This window comes from Siniperca chuatsi, linkage group LG11 (genome assembly GCF_020085105.1).
Source record: "Siniperca chuatsi isolate FFG_IHB_CAS linkage group LG11, ASM2008510v1, whole genome shotgun sequence".
Classification (NCBI taxonomy): Eukaryota; Metazoa; Chordata; class Actinopteri; order Centrarchiformes; family Sinipercidae; genus Siniperca; species Siniperca chuatsi.
The window spans coordinates 575505-596741 of NC_058052.1; the positions used below are offsets into that span (position 1 = coordinate 575505).

The following is a 21237-nucleotide window of genomic DNA, read 5'->3' on the forward strand; positions in this document are numbered from 1 at the left end:
TGGTTTACTTTGACCACTCAGCTGATACAAAAAAAAAAAAACAACCACAAAAACAGTTTAAGTATTGGTACCGCTCTACAAAGCCATCCTCAGTTGATGAATAATTATTGATTGATCTCTCTTTATTTTGGTCTATAAGTTAAATTAAATGAATGAACAGAGCAGGAATATCTGCTTCTGTTGTGGAACTACCACCAACAATTACTGCAAAAAAGTAGCTAATTGGATTGGTTTGGCAGATATGCCGACTTTGTTTCCCTCCTCCAGTTAAGCAAAGAGTTTACAAAAGCATGCGCATCCAAACACAAGAACACGATAAATACTAGGTGCTGGTCCAGGCACACTTGCGCCTGAAACGTCACATGGTGGTATTCTAAAAACGTTTATGGGAGCATTATTTAGTGTGCGCACGCTATTTTTCGTTTTAGGAAATGAAGTTAACCCATTCTTTTCAAGGAAAGAGTTTGGTTACGAAATATGCTTCCTTGACAATTTCTCTGATATCATTTTAAGTAAATTTAGGACTTTGGTATCTGTTCTGTTAAACAGCAACATTTCAAGTAAATGCAACCGAAAACACTTTGCATCACAAACATGTGGTCAAGCACGGTCCTGCATCAAAGGCAGGTGTATATATCATTATCTGATTACTTTAACTCTCAAATATCGATATAGGCCTCAAAAATCCAGTATTGGACTCCTATACAATAATAATAATAATAATAATAATGATATAAAGATTGTTACACAAATTGCCCACTGTAAACATCCATTTGATTTTGAAGAGCCACTTTCAGGTCTATCTTTGATCCTGCTTACTTTAAGTTGTGATTTCATGTAGTTGTAAGTACATCTTTAGTTTCAGTTGTGTAAGAGAAGTTTTTCTTTTTCTGTGAGCCATACATTTTATCCTTTCCTTCAATATGCCATGCATTTTACCTGATGAAAACCCACAGCATATACCATACTTGTTACTGATCCCCTCCCCCTGCACACACCTGTCCCTGTTATGTTGTACATGTTATGCTCTTTTTCCTTTATAAGAATTAAAAGCATTGCATGTGGTAGGACTAATCTCATCTTTTTTTCTTCTCTGCTGTTGACAAGGTGAAACTTCAGTTTTTTGACATAGCATCTTGTCAGTTGGCCTTCCCAACCTACTGTACTGGCCTGTCGGCTACCACACATCCCTCTGGATGTTAAAAATGTATGTAAACACTGGGAAAGTCTGGTCACTTAGACCTGTGGAAACACCCTTAAACTATTACTGCAATCATATTTTGGAAAAAATAAGTGTGCTGACTGCTGGAACTCACTGAGCAGAAATAGAGAGAAACATATTTATTCTAGTAAGGTGCTGGCTCGTAATAGGCAGATATTATTTTAATATATATCGTTAATGGGATCAGAATCTGGATACGTTATAGGGATGACGACTCTGGTCACAAGTCTGTACTTTGACACCTGGTATTAATAAATGTTCTCGTGATTTTAATTCCTTAGCCTTGCTAACTAGGCTAATGACCACATCCATTCCTGTGTGCATTTACACCTGTGTTTTTCCTGATCCAGATCAGATATCCAGATACAGATCACATGTTAATACCTGGTGGAAATTGAGTCTATAAGGCGCGTGAATATTTGAGATGCTATGAATTGTTTGCCGTTCATACATTATCCACAATATTCTGCATATCTTGATGAAATCTTCCTTGGTTGGCAGTTAAAAATGTGAGTTGGGCTGCCGTGCAGTTAAATTTTCAGGTAAATCTTTGATAAAGTAGCAGGGCTGTGATCCCTTAGAACAGTCAGAATCAGCCTTTATTACTGCAGCCTGTGTAGGATAAAGTCTTCTTTGCCATTCACAGCTCCCTCCTGAGTGTTTCCATGTTCTCAAACCCACCACATTTACACATGTGGCCATGTCAAAACCAAAGAAAATTTAAAGTACATCCTTATCTGTCACAGAGGTTAGCAACTGACACATAAGTCCTTGGTGTACACAGCAAGATATGGACATTTTTCTGTCAGTGGGTCAGTTTTAAATATTGCAGAGAGGAAGGTTAAAACAAAAAGCAGCCACGGTGAGCTGTTAGATGAGGAGCAGCAGACAACAGGCACTTACTGCAGTTTGGGTAAACCTCCAACTCGTCAACATATACCCCCTTCTGATAGGACCCGTGCATGTGACGCGGGTCTACCCGCTGAGTGTTCAGCCCACACTGGACCCGTTCGTATGAGCCATGGGTCACCCTGCTTCAGACTGTTAGCAGAGACTTGAGTCTGCAGTGTAGTTCATGAACTTCACTGAGAAACCACAGAAGTTCACTGAACAATCACCAGCTAAAAGTGAACTTTCAGTCCAAATACACACTCCCTCTCTCTCGATCGCCCACTCACTTTCTATTTCTCTCTCTCCCTCCCTCCCTCTCTCTCTCTTTTTCGGGGAGAAGGTTAAATGGTGTTTAAACGCCAGTATCACTGAAGTCATTTCTGTTCCAGGTAGGATTGGGCGATGTCTACCAAATTGGCTATGTCATTGGATATGACGATATCCACAGTGAAACATTGTGATGGGTGTCGTCTTACAGGCTACTCCTATAAAAAGGTACTATCATTTTTTATATACTTTATACTTTCTATATGTATGTATGTTGGACATTAATTACTATTTTTTTGCACATTTGAGTCTATTCACAATCCATCCTCACCTCCTCACCGGCCTTTCCATACTTTTCCTCCCTATAGCCGATGCTTAAGCTACCTCATTAAGCAGATCATCTGATTATAAACATTTTAAATAATAATCATAATGATGTAACTGCAGAATATACCAGTGAATACATTTTTTTTTTTAAGGCAGTCAGCCCAGCGGATGTGAGTGGATATTGATCAGTGACAGTGGCAATATAATGATTAGGAATAATTTGTTTAAGACATTTTTTAGAATCATGTGATCTGCTTAATGAGGTAACTTAAGCATAGTGTTGACCGTTCCAAGCCATTTGCAGGACACGTCATGATTTGGAATCTCTTGGAAACTACTAAACATCACGTGGGTGAGCATGGACATAGAGGGTAATTAAGAGAAGAATTAACAAGACAAATTGTCATCTTTGGAACAAACTGTGAGGAGTTTAAACCAACCTCTTAAATGGAATTGAATTCATTTCATAGTAAATCAGTTTGTTCTGACTGGCACATTTACATGAGGCATCAGTTTATTCTGACTGGGCTCTTATTCTGATAGTTAGCAGGGTAAAAGGCTGCATGTAAAAACAGCTAGTTGCTGTTCCTGTTGCACAGGGCTTTCTGCTTGTTCACGGGTTTAGTAAACAAGAACATGGAGGAGTCTCTGGAGAATAACCCTAGAGATTGCTGTGAGGCATCAACACACAGACACGCCAGTGGGTTCCACATTCCCAGGACACTTCTATAACATTACAAGCCATATAATGATTAAAATACACAGAACAAGTGCTCCTCCAAAAGTGCTCTCCAGACTGTGACTGGAGTAGCAGTTTGCTGACAAACTTGTGAAAAACTGACACTATGCTTTTGCTCAAGTCAAAAAAAGTTCTGTGACTAATATGTCAGTCCTGCTTTGAAACACATGCACAGCAATAAACTGACAAAGCTAAGTGGAGCAGATGGAGTGCTAGCCTTTTTTATTTGTTACTGGGCTGCAATAATAACTGCTACAGCCAGTGTTTGGAATATTACCAAACTAAGTTTCTCTGTTGTATCACTCCAATTGATCTGTATATTAAAATAACTAATAGTATATTTTATAATAACATATAATAGGTTTTCCAGCAACAGGTAGGCCTACTACTGCTAATGTCCTTTAAACCTGTTATGAACTTCAGTAAAGCCTGTCACACTCACTATGGAAATTCATGGAAGTATTCACAATGAATGACCATGTAGGTGTGTGTGTGTGTGTGTGTAAGTATGTCCTTCTCCAACCTTTAATCTTGACAGTTGGGGAGTTGGGTCCAGCGGACTGCTTCCTCCATCCCCTCCAGTTCTGACAGAGGCTCTCGGCCTCTGAGATGAAGGAGCACAGAGAGTCTTCCTCGAACCGGTCCGAGTCTTCGAAGGAGAACCTCTCCCCATCCTCCCACTCGGCGAACATCAGTTCCATTACATCCACTTTTTAACTGCTTCGAAGTCCAGGGGACTGCGACGTGAGGCCACGGCCTTTCTTTAGTCTAAAAACCAAGGGGAAACCCGGCGAACAGCGTCCAGCACTCGGGGAGAATCAAGAGTCTCAAGACTGGGGGAGGGGAGGCCACTAGCAACCAAAACACAGCTGAGAGGCTTACCGCTGGGCCCTGAAACACAGCTACATAATACCAACTCTGACAAGGCGGTGGTCTGCTTCAAACAGTCTGCAGGGACGCGCACGCCTCAAAACTGCACTCACAAAGTGCCTGTTCGCAAGTCCTCGTATGCTTTAGAGGGGCTTTCTTCTGTGGTCAAATCAAACTACTGTTCCTTTAGATCGATTTAACAATCCAGCCCATGCTGACTGGCTGAGTTATGGCTCCCGCTCCAGCCTGGTACTTTGAACAGAAGGTCCTGTCGTCTATTTGACTCCACTGCTGCCGCTGAGAGGACAAACGAGCCAAACCCACCAGATAAGGATTGTTACTGTCAAACAGACGAGAACTCCTCCAGCCACCATGCAGCGAAGAACTCACACAGCTCTGCAAACACGATGGGTAGCGTAGCGAAGAGAAGAAATCTTTAAGTTGTGTTCATTCATCCCGACGTCCTCCTCTTTTCAACCAATCAACTGCACTACGGTGGATATCTAGATTATTATTTATTGTAGCATTACACCAATCCCGAAAGTGTTTAGCCTCTCATAGCGACATATTTTAAGCGAGTCGATGTCAAACACACACGTAGTATTGCCAAATGTCTTCTTTGATCTACATTTAGTGTGCTAGTTTAATGTTATTACGCTGGGATGCTAATGCTAATAACATTTAGCCGACGTTAGGCTAATTATGCTAATAACTGCATACTGAGAAAACACACACAGCTGTCATCCGCTGCAGACGGCTATATTGAGGTTGAATTTGGTGTTGAACCCGACGGCAGGCTTGTTCAGTTCGGTTTGCCTTCGTTCTGCTTCGGTACAACTACCTTACATTAGCAATATATACTAGCAACAGAAAGCTAACCCCAAAGCGGCTAACTTCAGCTAGCTTGAAGAGCTGTTTGTTTACATTTACTGGCGATGCTTTACACCTGCCGTACTATAAGGACTACATGCTTATTTCTATCGCCTATCTTCTGGACTTTAGCATTTTCCTAGGTTACATACACGGTTCATATATCGATATTAATCCCCGCTCCTAGCTCAAATGTTTTCCGTTCTTTGTATTACTATTAGAGCCTTCTGTCTGACGTTAACAGCTGGTATAACGTTATTCCCCAGTCAGCTCTTGTGCAGACATGCTGATGAGTCCTTCAGATATCCTCCTTCCCGACTGACACCGGTTGTCCTGGCGTCTTGTAATCGTCTCTGCCTCCAAATGACGCCGGGATCCTCAGAATATTTCCCGTATCCCTCTCGTCCAGGCTCTATCAGAGTGTATCAGACTGCCGGGGGAAGATGGCTCACCTCTCCTGCGGCTCCTCCTCCATCAGCTGATCTCAGCTTCCGGCTGCCAGCTCTACACAGGCAGCCGTTCAGAGGGGATTGGGCTTTTCATTTGACTTGTTTATGTTGTCTTTACTCCGTAAATAAGCCCCAACCTGAGCCCCAAAAGTCCCTCTTGTTTTTGACAACTTGGTGTTTAATGGATGGCTGTTCTACAGTACAGCGAAGAAGGAGCTTCTGGCCACATTGCTGCATGAATGTACCCTGTTGTTATACTCATGGTGAGAGTGGGCCATAGTTTTCTGTGAGAAGTGGTGGAAGAACTTGTCAGATCCTTTGCTTAAGCGAAAGTAGTAATAACACAATGTAAAAATAATACTGAGTTCCTACTTAATTAAAATTAAATATGCATTATTAAGAAAATATATGTAAGAATCAAAAGTGAAAACTGTTGGGCAGTTTAAAGACACTCGTGGTCCCTGCCCACAGGTGTTTTCACTCATTTTGCCTAATTAGACCATATTACATGACTATGTGTGCATGCAAGGACTGGGCTTGATTGACATTTCTCTCACTCTACTGTTGTATTGCACACCTTTTTTCATTCGTCAAGTACATTGACGTTGGCGACCTCATAAAAACAGGTCTAATCAGCCACAATAACTAAAAACACCTGTGTAAGTGTACAATAAAAGTAACTACTAACTAAAGCTGTTAAAAAAATTTGTGAAGAACAATATTTACCTTATGTACTTATACACTAAAACAGTACTTGAGTAAATGTACTTGGTTACTTTCCACAGCAGTCTGTGAATGGTGGTATTTAGGAGCATGCCCAGTGATGATATTGTATATCTGACGCAGCTTCTGTTGTTCTACCCTGAACTGTACAGGCAGCAGTCTCACTCCACAAATCATCACTATCGTCATGATGTGTTTAATAAATACATCGTGTACATTATTTTGCATCATCTGCAACTTGTTCTTAAATGTATCTTTCAAACCACTATACCAAGCAGACCAATTGAATTCAATTCAATTTTATTTATACAGCGCCAATTCATAACAGAAGTTATCTCATTGCACTTTTCCTATAGAGCAGGTCTAGACCGGACTCTTTATAATATTATTTACAGAGACCCAACAGATCCCACCATGAGCAAGCACTTGGCAACAGTGGCAAGGAAAAACTTCCTTTAAGAGGCAGAAACCTCGAGCAGAACCAGACTCAATGGTGGGCGGCCATCCGCCTGAGAGCGAGAGAGAGAGAAACATACTCTGTGCAGCAATTATGCATTTGTATCCAGCGAGGGAATCGGCTCAGGAGGCAGATTAAAGATCTGTAAAGATGAACACCTTGACAAGGATGACCCTCTGCTACCATCACATACTACACCAAAGGAAAGGTCATGGTCCAAGGGAATGAAGCACACCTGGGGTCCTTTCAAGAGGCATTTCCCCTATTGAAAGCTGAGGTGGACACCAAGAGGATCAATGTCCCCTCTGACAGTGAAGATGATGAGAGCCCATTAGGGAACCCCACCATCATGTCCATCTCTCCTCCTCCCACACCTGCCAGCGCCACCAACCAGCTGAAGGAGAGTAAGGCCCTGCTGGAGCTGGACTTTGCTGAATTCAAAGAGCTGACCCAAGCCAGACTGTCTGACCACCCAGACAACACTCTGCAGCAGCTTAAAGAGGAGCTCCAGCAGCTAAAGAGAGACAACCAGGGCTTGGCATCTGAGCTCAGAGGAGGTCTAGATCAACACCCTGGCTCCTGCTGATACATCCACACAGCCAGCTGCCAACAGCCAGCTTTGCCCATTCCAGCTTCCCCCCACTCAGCCTGCAGAGGAAGCCCCACAAGTGACCCTGCTGGCTGACTGTAATGGGAAATTCCTGGACACAAACAAGCTTTTTCCTGGTAAAATAAATGGTAAATGGACTGTACTTATATAGCACCTTTCTAGTCTTAAATTGTCTGACTACTCAAAGCACTGCAACTACATATCACATTCACACTGGATGGCAGAGCTGCGCATCAAAGTAACTAAGCATTCACACACACACCAAAGGCGTGCAATTTGGGGTTCAGTGTCTCGTGAGCAATTTGGGGTTCAGTGTCTTGCCCAAGGACACTTTGACATGTGGGGAAGCCGGGATCGAGAAACAACAACACTTGAGAAACAGAATGATAGCAATAGTAGCAGTCAGTACAATAGTAATATTAGTGAAAATTGTACATGCCTCCATGTAATTCATGTAAAATTATTATTCAGAATTGTAAATGTATAGATAGTTGTAGGTGTTTTTTATATTTGTCTCACTATACAGGTTCATTTTGATTGTTTTTAATACATTCATTTCATATAAGCTGCTAGAATATTCAGGGTCTCCACTCCTCAACCTTTGAGCTGAAGAGTGAAAAGCCTGAATTCATGAAATCTATTAAAGATGTTGATATAATTGTGTTAACAGAAACATGGTGTCAAAATGATCTGCTCACTCACTGTCCTCCAGGATATAATGAAGTCATGGTACCCTCTATAAAATTAAAAAACATAGGCAAGGGCAGAACATCTAGGGGATCTTGGTGTGGTATAAAGGAGACCTTTGCCGTCAGATCTCACCAGTTAAACAGGGTAAATCGCACATTTGGTTAAGGTTAGATCAAAGTCTGGGCATAACTGATAGAGATCTATATCTCTGTGCTATTTATATACCCACAGTAGATTCTTCTTATCTTGAAGAAGATATTTTTGAAACTCTCCACTCAGAAATCACCTATTTCCAGGCCCAGGGAAACGTGCTTCAAACTGGAGATCTGAATGGACGAACAACAATCGAATCTGATATTTCCAGGCCCACAGGGCAACAACCTGATGTCGACCCACAGGGCAACAACCATGTGTTTGGTCAGTCTCTCCTGTTTACCATGCCAACCATCACCCATCACAACAACCTTGACTCTGAAATAAACCAAAGTGGCAGGGAGGTAGTGCATCTCTGTCGGGCCTTAGGCCTTTACATAGTTAATGGTAGGTTCAGAGGGGACTCTTTAAGGAGATAGTAGACTATGCAGTCACTGACGTGGACCCCTCCACTATCAGTGCACTCACTGTCAGACAGCAATCCCCCCTTTCAGACCACAACTAATTCAATCTGTTCTTTAAACTCTCAGGTCAAATAAGTGACACAAACAGGGAACCCAGGAAGCTGTATAAATTAAACCCTACTTACAGATGGGCCCCAGACAGTGGAGACAAATTCATCATGGCCTTGAACTCACCTGATCTGGTGAATGGCATATCAGCATATAACCAAAATCAATATGTCCCTACCAGAGATGGTGTAAAAAAGGCCATTGATGATATCAATATATTTCATAAAGCAGCTATTAAAGCTAACCTTATAAAACAAAAACAGAAGCCTGTTAAAAAGCAAAACGCCGACAAATGGTTTGATCAAAAAGACCATCAGAAAAGACCTGAGAAAAATGAACAAATGAAAAACATTGCCAACCAAACAACCCAGCCTTGTGCATCAGGTACAATAAAAAATTTAAACAAATATAAATGTACAATTAGGAACAAAAAACTAAATTATACCCACATGAAACTTGAAAATATTGAGAATGCCATAAATCAAAATCTATTCTTGGATATGTGGAACAACTTCAACACAAATCAGCCACAAGCACTGCCCATCCAAAATGCTGACATCTGGAGCACACATATTGAAAATCTGTACAAAGACATACCTATAAATCTGATTCATTCAGATCAATGTGTCATTAAAGAAAAACTCAAGAAAAACATTACAAGAAACAATTAAAAACAACCAAAACCCCCTTGATTTCCCAATTACTTGGGAAGAATTGACCACACAGACAACGTCTCTCCAGCCAAGGAAAGCTTGTGGTCCGGACAGCATTAAAAATGAAATGCTCAAATGCAGCACCCCAGAGATGCATGGTGCATTGTTGAAGTTGATTAATATCGTATTACAGTCAGGATGTTTTCCCAACATCTGGTGCAAAGGGCTCATTTCCCCCATTCATAAGAGTGGGGACCAATCAGACCCTGGTAACTACAGTGGCATCTGTGTCAGCAGTTGTCTGGGTAAACTATTCTGTAGTATTGTAAATAAAAGAATACTAGATTTCCTTGAAGACTCCATCTCGAGTAAAAATCAAATTGGCTTCCTCCCAAAACACTGCACCACCGATCATGTATATACCCTTCACACTTTAATTAACAAACATGTACACCAAACAAAAAATGGTAAGATATTCACTTGTTTTATTGAGTTCAAGAAAGCTTTCAACTCTATTTGGCATGAAGGGCTTGATTACGGACATCTACATTGTGGTATGGGGGCAAAATGTATGAACTGGTTAAATCAGTGTATTTGGAAAATAGGTGTGCTGTTAAAATTGGAGACAAACAAAATAAATTATCCACCCAGAGAAGAGGTGTTCGTCAGGGCTGAAATTTAAGCCCGACTTTATTCATTGTGTATATAAATGAACTTGCTGTACAGCTGGATCAGTGAGCTGCTCCTGGCCTCTCCCTCCCAGATAGAGAGGTGAAGTCTCTGTTTTACGCTGATGACCTTGTTCTACTGTCTCCTACTGAACAAGGACGACAGCAACAGCTGGACATAGTAGAAAAGTACTGTCAGACCAGGGCCCTGGCAGTAAATATGAAGAAAACTAATGTCATGATGTTTCAAAAATGCCCCAGATGCCAGCAGAACAACTTTTTATCATATCAAGTGTCTGGCCTTGACACTTTTTACAAGAAATGCTTCTCGGTATTTTGTTGCATAGTCCACTAGTACAAGGATGAAACGATTGCCTGATGCACTACTCTCCAGTCGTCCTACAATGTTCATCCCTATCCTCTCAAAAGGAGTGACTGGTAGAGGCTGCATACTTGCCCTGGCAACTGCCTTGCCTGAAGTTAGTTGAAACTCAAGTTTTACAGAATTTTTTTTCACATCTATATACATAGAAGAATAATATAGTATATAATATAGAACAATAATTCTCCCTGCTCAAAAGAACAGAAAGAAATCCCAGATTTGTATTTACCTATCACGCATAACTTGATGTCATTTGAAATTAAGTGGAAGTATGACATAGGAAATATTTTCAAGGAAATATATCTTCAACTGAGAAGTTTTACAACCTATCGTTATCAAGTTCTCCAGAGAGGGAGGACTTAGAAACTGCTATAACAAAGGAGAAAATCAGACTGCGCTGAGGCTCCTGCTCAGTCAGTAAGTACTCAACTCGATTAATACAGTAGAATTGGTAAATGCCAACATACAGTCTGTCACTCTAGTAAAATTAAATAAATACATTTAAAACATTCCAGATTTAGACACTAAATGCATAGAAGTGAAGGAGACATTGTTACACTATTTGGCAATGCAGAAAAATAAAGACCTTCTGAGAAGAGGCAAGAAATAAGAAATACAGTGGAGAAGATTATTTCTAAAATTATTCCATTGGATCCTAAATGTTTTTACTAATGTTTTAGGGCAGTGTCAAGAGAAACACAATTTTATGAAAAGGGAAAGAATAATGATAAATCTTAGTTTTCTGCATGCTCAATGACATCTATATACATGCCAGTCCAACAAAAAAGTTTAACCATCCTTACTAGAGTTTTATTGAACCCCAGATGACCTGCCCATGGACCTGAATGGCCTAAGGTCATAACAGTGTGTCTAGGGGACTGTGGCGATGCCAAAGTGTCTACTTGGCCTTTCCTCTGGTATAGAACACTGGGTTGTCTCTGCTTCTCTCCATCCTTTTCTGACACTTTCTCGAACAATATATAGGATCTGTCCCCTGCATTTGTGCAATGTCTAATGGTATGTGCATTTCTATGGGGAGGGCTGGGGAGGGCTGGGGAGGGCTGCGGAGGGCTGGGGAGGGCTGGGGAGAGCAACTCCTCGCTAGTCGACTTAGGAAGACCAAGAAACTTGTCCCTATGTTTCTGGCTTTTTGACCAATTCAGTGCCCACATTTCAAAGTGTCCTTGGGCAAGACACTGAACCCCAAATTGCTCCTGAGGGCTGTGCCATCAGTGTATGAATGTATGTGAATGGGGTGAATGTGATATGTAGTGTGTGAAGCGCTCAGAAGACTAGAAAGGCACTATACAAGTACAGTCCATTATCATGAAAAGGTCATCTTTGAAACCTTCAGTTTCTGTGCCTTTATAGTTATCATGTCACAAACTTTGGAATTTCTGGAGAGGTTTAGCAAAGTAGGGATATCGTTGCTCAACACTACTGAATAAGGCAGCTATTAAATTTTTTTCATCCACATGAATACAGCTTACTGTATGAATACTACTTCCTGATCATTCCGCGTCTGGACACTAGGCTTGCAAGCACTACTGTCTGTGTGCTACCTGTGTCGATTAAAGCTGTGTGTTTCTACCCATTAACAAGCACTGGTGTAAAATGGCATTTATCTCGACTGGCCTTGGCACAGAACAGAGAAGTACTTGCTTTTCCTGGCTGGACAACTCCCCACAATAAAAGCATCTTACATCTTGTTGGTCTTGACTGATGTTGCAGGTACAGATGGTCCCCTGTCTGGTGGACATGAGTTCAGCTGCCTTATCTGCACTCTTGGGATTGCACTCTGATCCAAACTTCAAGCTCTGGGTTGACGTTCTGAGGAACTGCTCCAGGATGATGACCTCTGAGATCTCTTTCACTGAACATTGGTGAGGCAGTTCTTTTGGGTCTCTCCTTCCTGGATGAGCTTGTAAGTTGATCTTTGAGCCTGGATTACTTTGTTACACATACCATTACCAAAAGTCAAGAATGAACTTCTATGCTCCAATCAATTGGACTTACACATGGTTGGCTACTCTACTAGTCAGAGGGATGTGGCAAAGACGAGGGCTGCAGTGCATAGAGAAGTTACCATTCCAAATACAGATTTAAAGGCACAAAATGCAGAAAAAGGCTATGTTGTAGAATGGTTGTTTTAATGTTTATGTTCCCAATTAAACTGCAATTTTAAACATGAAATTATAGGATTTTTTTAGTCTCATCTTTACAACACTCTCATAGGTGGCTGTGTAAATGTTAAAATGTGCTGATATGTGCTATGTTGCTTCCCAGGTTCTGTGGGCCTCAGCTTTAGGTTCTCTTCATGCCCTTGTGGTAAATCTGTGAACCCAGGCACCCAATCACAGACCATCTGGGGGAGTATAAAGGCTGAGTATCTGCAATTCTTACTACTGCTGCCTGCTTATGCCCAGAGTCTCATTTGTCATCTTCATCTTCTGTTATTGCAACCTCAGCTGATAATATATACATGATAATATATATACACCACATATATTGATATTACAATGGACATGTAATGTACCATATCATAGTTGTGCTGTAAGTGGAAGAGGTGTGGACTCATTATCTGTCTAATTTTAAATGTCATGAAGTTTTTTTAAACTAATTTGTATACAAATTTTAAAAAGCATTCATTGTTTGTGTAAATTTACTGAACTGTTACTGTTCAAATTTTAAAAACAGCATTGCATTTAGTGAAAAAGACTTGTTTAAAGACTTGTTTAAGACCCAAAACACAAAGTTTAGAAGTTGGACTTGACTTGAGACTTTAAGACTTTAAGACTTACTTGTTTCTCTTGCAAACTTAGTCCTACCTCTGGTGAGTGGAAAATAGTTCCCTAAAGACCAAACTTACAACGTTCAGGAATCTCCTTAGCTATACACTTTAAAGTGAATTATTGTGGAATTATGTTAACTAAATATAACTTTTTATATAATTTTTATTTAATTATTCCCTATTGTAAAAACATTTTATGGTAATGATTGTCCTAACTTCATAAGACAACAGAATGATGTTAATGCTGCATTAAAAAAGGCAAATATAAATGATAGAAAGTGAGTGATAGCTGCAGAAAATGCTATCAGTACATAAACTCCAGCTGGGGAGTTTATAGGTGCAAAATAAGGAGTCATAAACATTTTCACAGACTTTTACTGTACAATGTCAATTCAAAATACCACAAGCTGTAGGTCCAGGTCTGAAGCACATCTCACAAATTCAACACCATTTAGCAGATTAACAGCCCATGCAGTGGTTCAATTGAAAACCCCAACTATGGTAGTGTTAGTTTTTTCACAAGTGCACAAGATCCAACAAGTCACAAATTACTATTGAATAAGTTAAGCTGTTATGGCTTTGAAGCATCTGCTGCTGCATGGATCAATGGGTAAAGGTAAATAAATTGGTTCTTAATGTAGAAAAGACAAAATGTATGGTAATTGGTTCAAAATATTCAATAAGAGTTGCACCAATTTTACACTTAATTATATTGATATTGAACAAGTAACAGATGCAAAACTATTAGGGATCACTGTTGATAGTAAAATGTCTTGGAACAGCCAAATTGATCAAATGGTGGCAAAATGGGCAGAAGAATGGCTGCTATAAAACACTGTAGAACATTCATGCCTAGCTATTTAACCAAACGATTAATGCAGTTATTAGTGTAATTACAGTTAGATAATTGTTCAGTGATTTGGTCCAACACAGCAGAAAGTGATCTGAACAGGTTACAGGTAGCTCAGAACAATGCAGCTTGCATTGCTCTTCACTGCCCATATCGAACAAGAGTAAGTACAATGAATAATCATTTGGCTTGGTTAAGTGTAAAAAGCAGGTTGCATTATCCTCTAGTCTGCTTTATTAAAAATATCATAACTAAAACCAAGAAATACTTTATAGTGACCTATCAGATATCATTATTCTACTCGGCAGTCATCATAGGGTAGTTTTCAGTTGCCTCCGTGTAGAACTAGTTTAATACAGAGAATAGTTCATTATTGAGCAGTGGTGGCACGGAATTCATTACCAGGTTTTTTTGATTTCAGAAAGTAATACAACATGTTTTAACAAAAAGTAAAGATTGTATTTGTTTACACAAGGAATAGTGTAGAACATTATATGATTTTTTTGTTCTTCAAGATGTGATATGGATGTAGAGCGCTATCATCCCACTTTTATTTGTGATTTAGTGGATGAGTTACTAAGTGATTTATTTTCTCAATTATGTAAGAGATGAAATTATTATACAGAGGTATTGCATGTATTAGACAGGCTATAAGCTGGTATTGGTAATTGTGTGTCTTAGTGGTTGTGTCATGTATTGAGTCTTATTGTGAGTATGAATGTTACAGATGTGTGTTGATGTATTTTCTGTTACTGAAGTATTGTTAAAAATACGAATGGGGACCCCAGGAAGAGTAGCTGTTAAAATACAGTAGCTAATGGGGAACTGAATAAACAAACAAACCTCAACTGAGGAGAGATCCAGGCCATTTCTAGACAGGTATATTTTATTATATTCTAGTAATAATTCTCGAAAAGAACAGAAAGAAATCCCAGATTTGTATTTACCTATCACGCATAACTTGATGTCATTTGAAATTAAGTGGAAGTATGACATAGGAAATATTTTCAAGGAAATATATCTTCAACTGAGAAGTTTTACAACCTATCGTTATCAAGTTCTCCAGAGAACTCTGATTATGAACTAAACACTTAGGGAGGACTTAGAAACTGCTATAACAAAGGAGAAAATCAGACTGCGCTGAGGCTCCTGCTCAGTCAGTAAGTACTCAACTCGATTAATACAGTAGAATTGGTAAATGCCAACATACAGTCTGTCACTCTAGTAAAATTAAATAAATACATTTAAAACATTCCAGATTTAGACACTAAATGCATAGAAGTGAAGGAGACATTGTTACACTATTTGGCAATGCAGAAAAATAAAGACCTTCTGAGAAGAGGCAAGAAATAAGAAATACAGTGGAGAAGATTATTTCTAAAATTATTCCATTGGATCCTAAATGTTTTTACTAATGTTTTAGGGCAGTGTCAAGAGAAACACAATTTTATGAAAAGGGAAAGAATAATGATAAATCTTAGTTTTCTGCATGCTCAATGACTAACAAACCGGCCATGTTTTAAACAATGGGTTAGGCAGATGATATTAAGTCTTATGTTAGGAAAAGGTTATATATTTATTAAAAGGGAAATAGGAAATGCTTGAAAAGGTTTGGGGACCATTTACTGCTTTTGTGAAGTGTATGGATTTGATAGACGACGAAGAAGCGGAATGAATTTTCCTTGGTGTAAACCTTGCAGAATGTTTTGTATGAGCTCTCCAGAGAGTAACTATGTGAAGTGAATTAATGAAATAATATTTGATAATTCATTTTCAATTTAGATGCATTCTGTTAGGGATTACCAATGTATGAAAAGATTGTTTCGACTGGTTCTGTGTGTTTTGAGCTGTTGTTTGTTTCTTTTTAAGTGCCTTTATATGTGCTATTGTTATCATAGCTTTGCTTTGTTTCTGTATTTTTGTGTGTGCATAAGGCAAAGAATAATTCATATATTGTAGGAAAAAATCTCCCTGTATTCTGTTGTTTTAATTTGCTGTCTGCTGTTAAGGCAAGCTTAATACTTCCTCAATCTGTCACAGCATCATTAAGAGCAATTTAACACTGAGAGAGACCAAAGTACAGTTGTCAGAATAAATAAACAAGTGACAACAGTATGTTAAAAAGATAAAGTGAGAGATGTGGAGAGATGGAATTAGTGCTGTGGAATTGTACATTATACTGAAAACACCATGTGAGCCATTGTAGGTATTTTTTCCAGCTTTCTCTGAGAATTTTACAATTGTATAGAGCATGGATCACACAATATAAGGGAATTTGTGAGGGATTGTGGGAAATGTAATACTTTTTGATTAAAAAAGACATTTATTGAATGATATCTACAACATGAACTAAAGGCTCTGAATAGAAACAAGCCAGCTAAGTGTCTCTGTTAAGTGTCTTGTGGTTAAATACTGGTGTTCTGTGGCTGAGATACATTATATTAAATATCCCAGCAGCAATGTTGCATTTCTCTAGTCTCATAGTGGAATGTTAAAATTAAAACTACTTAAATAATACAGTTTAACAAAGTAAACATTGATGTTTTTTCCAAATAAATTAAACAGATAAAAAATGAAAATTGCATTGGCCAATGCAGAACAGAACACAGAAAGAAAGTATACCTTGTTGTATACGCTAAAGTTGTACACATGGATTGTGTACAGTATTCCAAAAATAAATACAAATTCATTTTGTATTATCTACCATGTAAACACAATATCAGCTGAAATGATGAAAGTTTTACATGTTTGTATATTTTGACACAGGGACCCTCTCCAAGACAGGGCCTCAAGATCAGGTGATGGAGCAGGACCCACCCTAAGACTCTTATGATATCATTTGATAATATACATGCTGGTATTCCCATATCCCCAAACATAGTTACAGTTAGTTACCACAAATTACCACAAACCAATTGTTAAACAGTGAACCTGAGGCTTTTGCAGGCTCCTGGGCTCTGGGGCCTCAGGGAATTTGCCTGTTTATGTCATGGCTTTGGGTTTGTGTTTGGTTATTTCTTGTTTTATTTTGAAATATTCTCCTTCCCTCGTGTGCCAGTTTTGCTTCCTGTCTTTGATTGCTGTGACTGTTTTCACCTGCTTCATTGGCTTCACCTGTGTCTGTTGTCTCCCCTCCCTGAGTATATTTAAGTCTGTGTCTTCCTGTGGTCTGTGTTAGATTGTCATTGTATGTGTGTGTTAAGCTTCCTGACCCTAGTGTTCTTTGGGCAGCTGTGGCTTGGTAGAGCAGGTTGTCCACCAATCGGAAGGTCGGCGGTTTGATCCCGGCTTCCCCCAGCCCACATGTTGTCGCAAGTGTCCTTGGGCAAGACACTGAACCCCAAATTGCTCCCAGGGGCTGTGCCTTCGGTGTGTGAATGATTAGTTATTTTGATGAGCAGTTCTGCCATCGCTGTATGAATGTGTGTAAATGGGGTGAATGTGATATGTAGTTGAAGCACTCTGAGTAGTCAGAAAGGCGCTATATAAGTACAGTCCATTTACCATTTGTCTCTTGGATTAATGCTGTGTTTCTGGTGTACCTTTGTTTATGGACTTTTGGTTTTTGCTGGCTCCCTGCTGGACTTGTTTGCCTTTTTTGACTGCTTACCTCGTTGTGACCACTGCCTGTCTAGAGCCGGAGTAAGCCTTGTTCTTTTCATTAAAACAACTGAACTGAACCTGCTGTCTGCATTTGGGTCCTCTCCCTGTTTCCCAGCTTGACACTTAAATGTGACCGTTTTGTCTGATTGGTAATTCAGTCTTGGTCCTAAGCAATGAGTAGACAGCCTATCAATGGACTAGCTTATTTTTTTTTAACTTTATGGTAGTTGATAGTAAATGTTATTATAGACCTGTAATTACAGGTGACCCAGTGTGATTGTAAAGCATGTTTTTTAGTGCAATGTCATTCAACTTTTCACATGACTGGCTTAGTATAGCATTATTTAACTGTACCAGTAGAGGTCTTCATGGGTCCACTTGGTTCCTAGTAGCCAGATACAAATTCGAGTGCCACAAGTCTCAGGTCTATGTGTCAACATGTCTTTCTCTAATCCAGTCTGTCTGGATGGATACTATTCTGTCTGGAATAGTACTGTCGATAAATCAAAATGTATTTCTGCACGTTGGGTTCGGGCAGGTTTTTCCACTTCGGATCAGATTCTCAACTTGGGAACCATGAAGCTTCACATTTATAGCTTTCTACAGGCACCCCATTGGAAGGCTAATATTGTGACGCAGTCTTATTGGTCAGCAAAGCACTGCTAACTCTACAAGCACTAATGATTGGTTTTCACTGCAAGATAAGGAAAAAGTTGTTTTTTTTAGTGCTTTTGTGTTGGCAGATCAGTTTTAAATACCCTTTTGTGAGCGTGGGATGAAAGAAGCAGCCATTGAACTGGTTAGATGAAGACGTGCAAGAAACAGGCACATGGGTGTTTGGGCGAATGTCAAATCTACAACATAAGCTACCTACCAACCCTACTGTATGGAAATTTGGCATTAGTTCACACTGCGTGACATTATACAATATCATTAACATGGTTTTTGAAGTGATAAAAGAAACAAATGATCCGACAAGCTCAGTGTAGGTGTTCAGGAGGCACATCACAGAAACAATGGCCAGCAGGCTTAATTCTTACCAATACACACCTCCTACCACAAGCCCTGAGGCCACTTAACATTGGTTATCCAGTGTTATTCTCCATCATTAGTTGTTGTAGAGTTTGTTGATGACCTTCTCGATCCATCGCAGGAACCTGCTAACACGTGTGTACACCCCAGGGAAAGAAGGGTTACCACAGCCATGACCCCAGGAGATGACTCCTGTCAGCATCCAACGCCCCCCCTCCCCCTGGCAAACCAGCGGACCCCCACTATCACCCTGACAACTGTCCACACGGTGGTGCTCTGACAGGCTCCCGGCACACAGCATACGGCTGGTGAAGCGATCACCGTATCGCTTCTTACACTTCCAGGCTGGTAGAAGGGGGACCCAGGCCTGGAGCAGAGTCCGGGAATACGCTGAGTCTGACAGCAGGAAGCAGACAGGAAAAAAGTACAGTAATGTGAAAGCATTAAGTAGAAGATACCCAATAGAAATACAAATAATGAAGCAAATGAATGAAAAAAAAACAACCCACACCGGACGCACCACACAGTAGCAGTCAAAGTATGTATGATGCTGGTTGCCCTTGGACATGTACTACAGGTATATGTATGCTGATACCCAAAGCTTATTTCTTAGCATATTCATTTCTACCCCTTACTGTTTCTTCTATATATTACCACTATACATATGTACATTACTCTGCCCTGTACTGCTTTTTGCACTTCTGATTAGATGCTAAACTGTATTTCACTGTTTCGGTATCTAATCTGAAACCCTTGTTAAAGGGCCAGTTCACCCACATTACAAAAAAAACTAAACATTTCCCTTTGGTTTTATTTGCCAGGTTTTGAGACACATATCCCTTACATTGTCACCGGTAAAAATGCCTACCAGCAACCACGAAGTTATTATTTACATGCTGTATCTTCTTTATTCAATGTGTAGAAATAGAACTGTACAAATTAGAAATTGTTAGTAAATGCAGTGAGTGACTACACGCAATGTCTCGAAAAGTCCTGTCCTGACTTTGACACCACAGTCTTATGTCCTGCATGTTGTTAGGTTTAGGCTAGTAAAACACTTAAGTTGAGGTTAAGGAAAGAAAATTCAACATTTCCTGTCTGTGGTTCATGTCAATGTTGGCTTTTTTAAAAATGTTTCACCAGAACTACCAATTTTCCCTAACCATGACCATTTGTTTTGAGTTGCCTAAAACGTATCTGCTGTTGCAAATAAGTAGTATATAAATTTCTAGCCCAATGAAAGACTAACAGATGGAAAATTAAGTTCCCATGTCATTGTATCCCTTTGAGGACAGTGCTCAACATGCGAAGGTCTGAGCAGTGTAGTTACCTGTGATGCCCCAGCCAGTGATCACACAGGCAGCAGGCCTCTTCTCCCACTTGTTACCTGGCTCTGGCAGACACACTGCACCAATATGAGGGTTGAATGCCACACAGTTGCCCTCTGTGCCTTTGAGCCGCAGTAGGGCGATGTCGTACTCCCAGCCCTGAGTGTGGTACTTTCTGTGGATAACGATGCGTTCAGGGGACAAGGTGCGTTCAAAGTCATCCTGCTCCTCAGTGTGGTAGTCACCCAGGCGTAACACGTAGCGGGTGGGGTCTCTGCCAAATCTGGAGGAGCAAAGAAAAATTGGAAATGATGGTCTTAATAAATGGCCATCATTTAATGTGCAATCCATATTAGATGGCATGCATAACCCATAAAATAGTGCTACTACTAATTTTGATAAATACAAAGTACACAACACTAGGTAAAGATGTAACAGAAAAAAATTAAAAAGTGGTAGAAATAAAAACACTGCCAAAAGCTGAACACAAGTGAGTAGACTGGATTTCTAATTACTTACATTTGAGTGACTCAGTTAAAAAAACATGGTTTCAACATCTTGTGTGTGTGGAATTTACCAGGAAAAATTATTTCAAATCATTTCAAGTTTCAAAATAAAATTTACAACTAAAGAAGTTTTACAGTTTACAGAGTGATTAGATTCATAAATCCTACTAAAATCTGTGTCCATTTTGGTAACATTATGTGGCCCATTACATGGTAACAATCAAAAACATAAATGTTATGCAAAAATTTAAATTTCTAAATTTTACAGATTTCATTAATGTATAGCTGGAAAAAGACTATGTGACATCAATAAAATGGACATATCCTATTTTTGAGCTGTATAATGTTTCTAATGACAACAGGTGACCATTAGAGGGAGCTGTCTCCTACCTCTTAAAGCAGTGGGCGGCGGTCACAACCCAGCAGGGGTTGATAAGTGATGCTCCACACAGAGGATGATTGCCTTTAGACTGAGACCTGAGCCACAGAGACACCTGCCAGGGCCACTCACCCCTGAAATCACATACACACAAGCCAGAGTTAGGCTTTCAGGGGCTGGCTGAAACCGAAGCACAATTCCACTGACTTGTCTGGACAACTACACACACACACACACAGTCATGTTTCCATCACTTTTGGGGACG

At 39.9% G+C, this 21237-nt stretch overlaps 2 protein-coding genes across 9 annotated transcripts in view; both read right to left on the bottom strand.

The window, feature by feature from the left end:
• zswim8 (zinc finger, SWIM-type containing 8) overlaps positions 1-5877 on the bottom strand; it is a 47820-nt gene extending 41943 nt beyond the window's left edge. Inside the window, exon 1 of one of the 4 annotated variants that reach the window (XM_044213033.1) lies at positions 3970-5877. In XM_044213033.1, coding sequence (XP_044068968.1) covers positions 3970-4147 — 178 coding nt within the window. In that variant the 5' untranslated portion in view covers positions 4148-5877. The remainder of the gene's footprint in view (positions 1-3969) is intronic. The other 3 variants (XM_044213034.1, XM_044213036.1, XM_044213037.1) reach the window with 3 other exon arrangements.
• Positions 5878-17508: 11631 nt separating this feature from the next.
• si:ch211-51a6.2 (neurotrypsin) overlaps positions 17509-21237 on the bottom strand; it is a 50520-nt gene continuing 46791 nt past the window's right edge. For all 5 annotated transcript variants that reach the window (XM_044213043.1, XM_044213040.1, XM_044213041.1 and 2 more), the window contains 3 exons: positions 20984-21106; positions 20090-20370; positions 17509-19155 (listed from right to left, as the gene is read on the bottom strand). In XM_044213043.1, the coding sequence (XP_044068978.1) occupies positions 18836-19155; positions 20090-20370; positions 20984-21106 (724 nt within the window). In that variant the 3' untranslated portion in view covers positions 17509-18835. The remainder of the gene's footprint in view (positions 19156-20089; positions 20371-20983; positions 21107-21237) is intronic.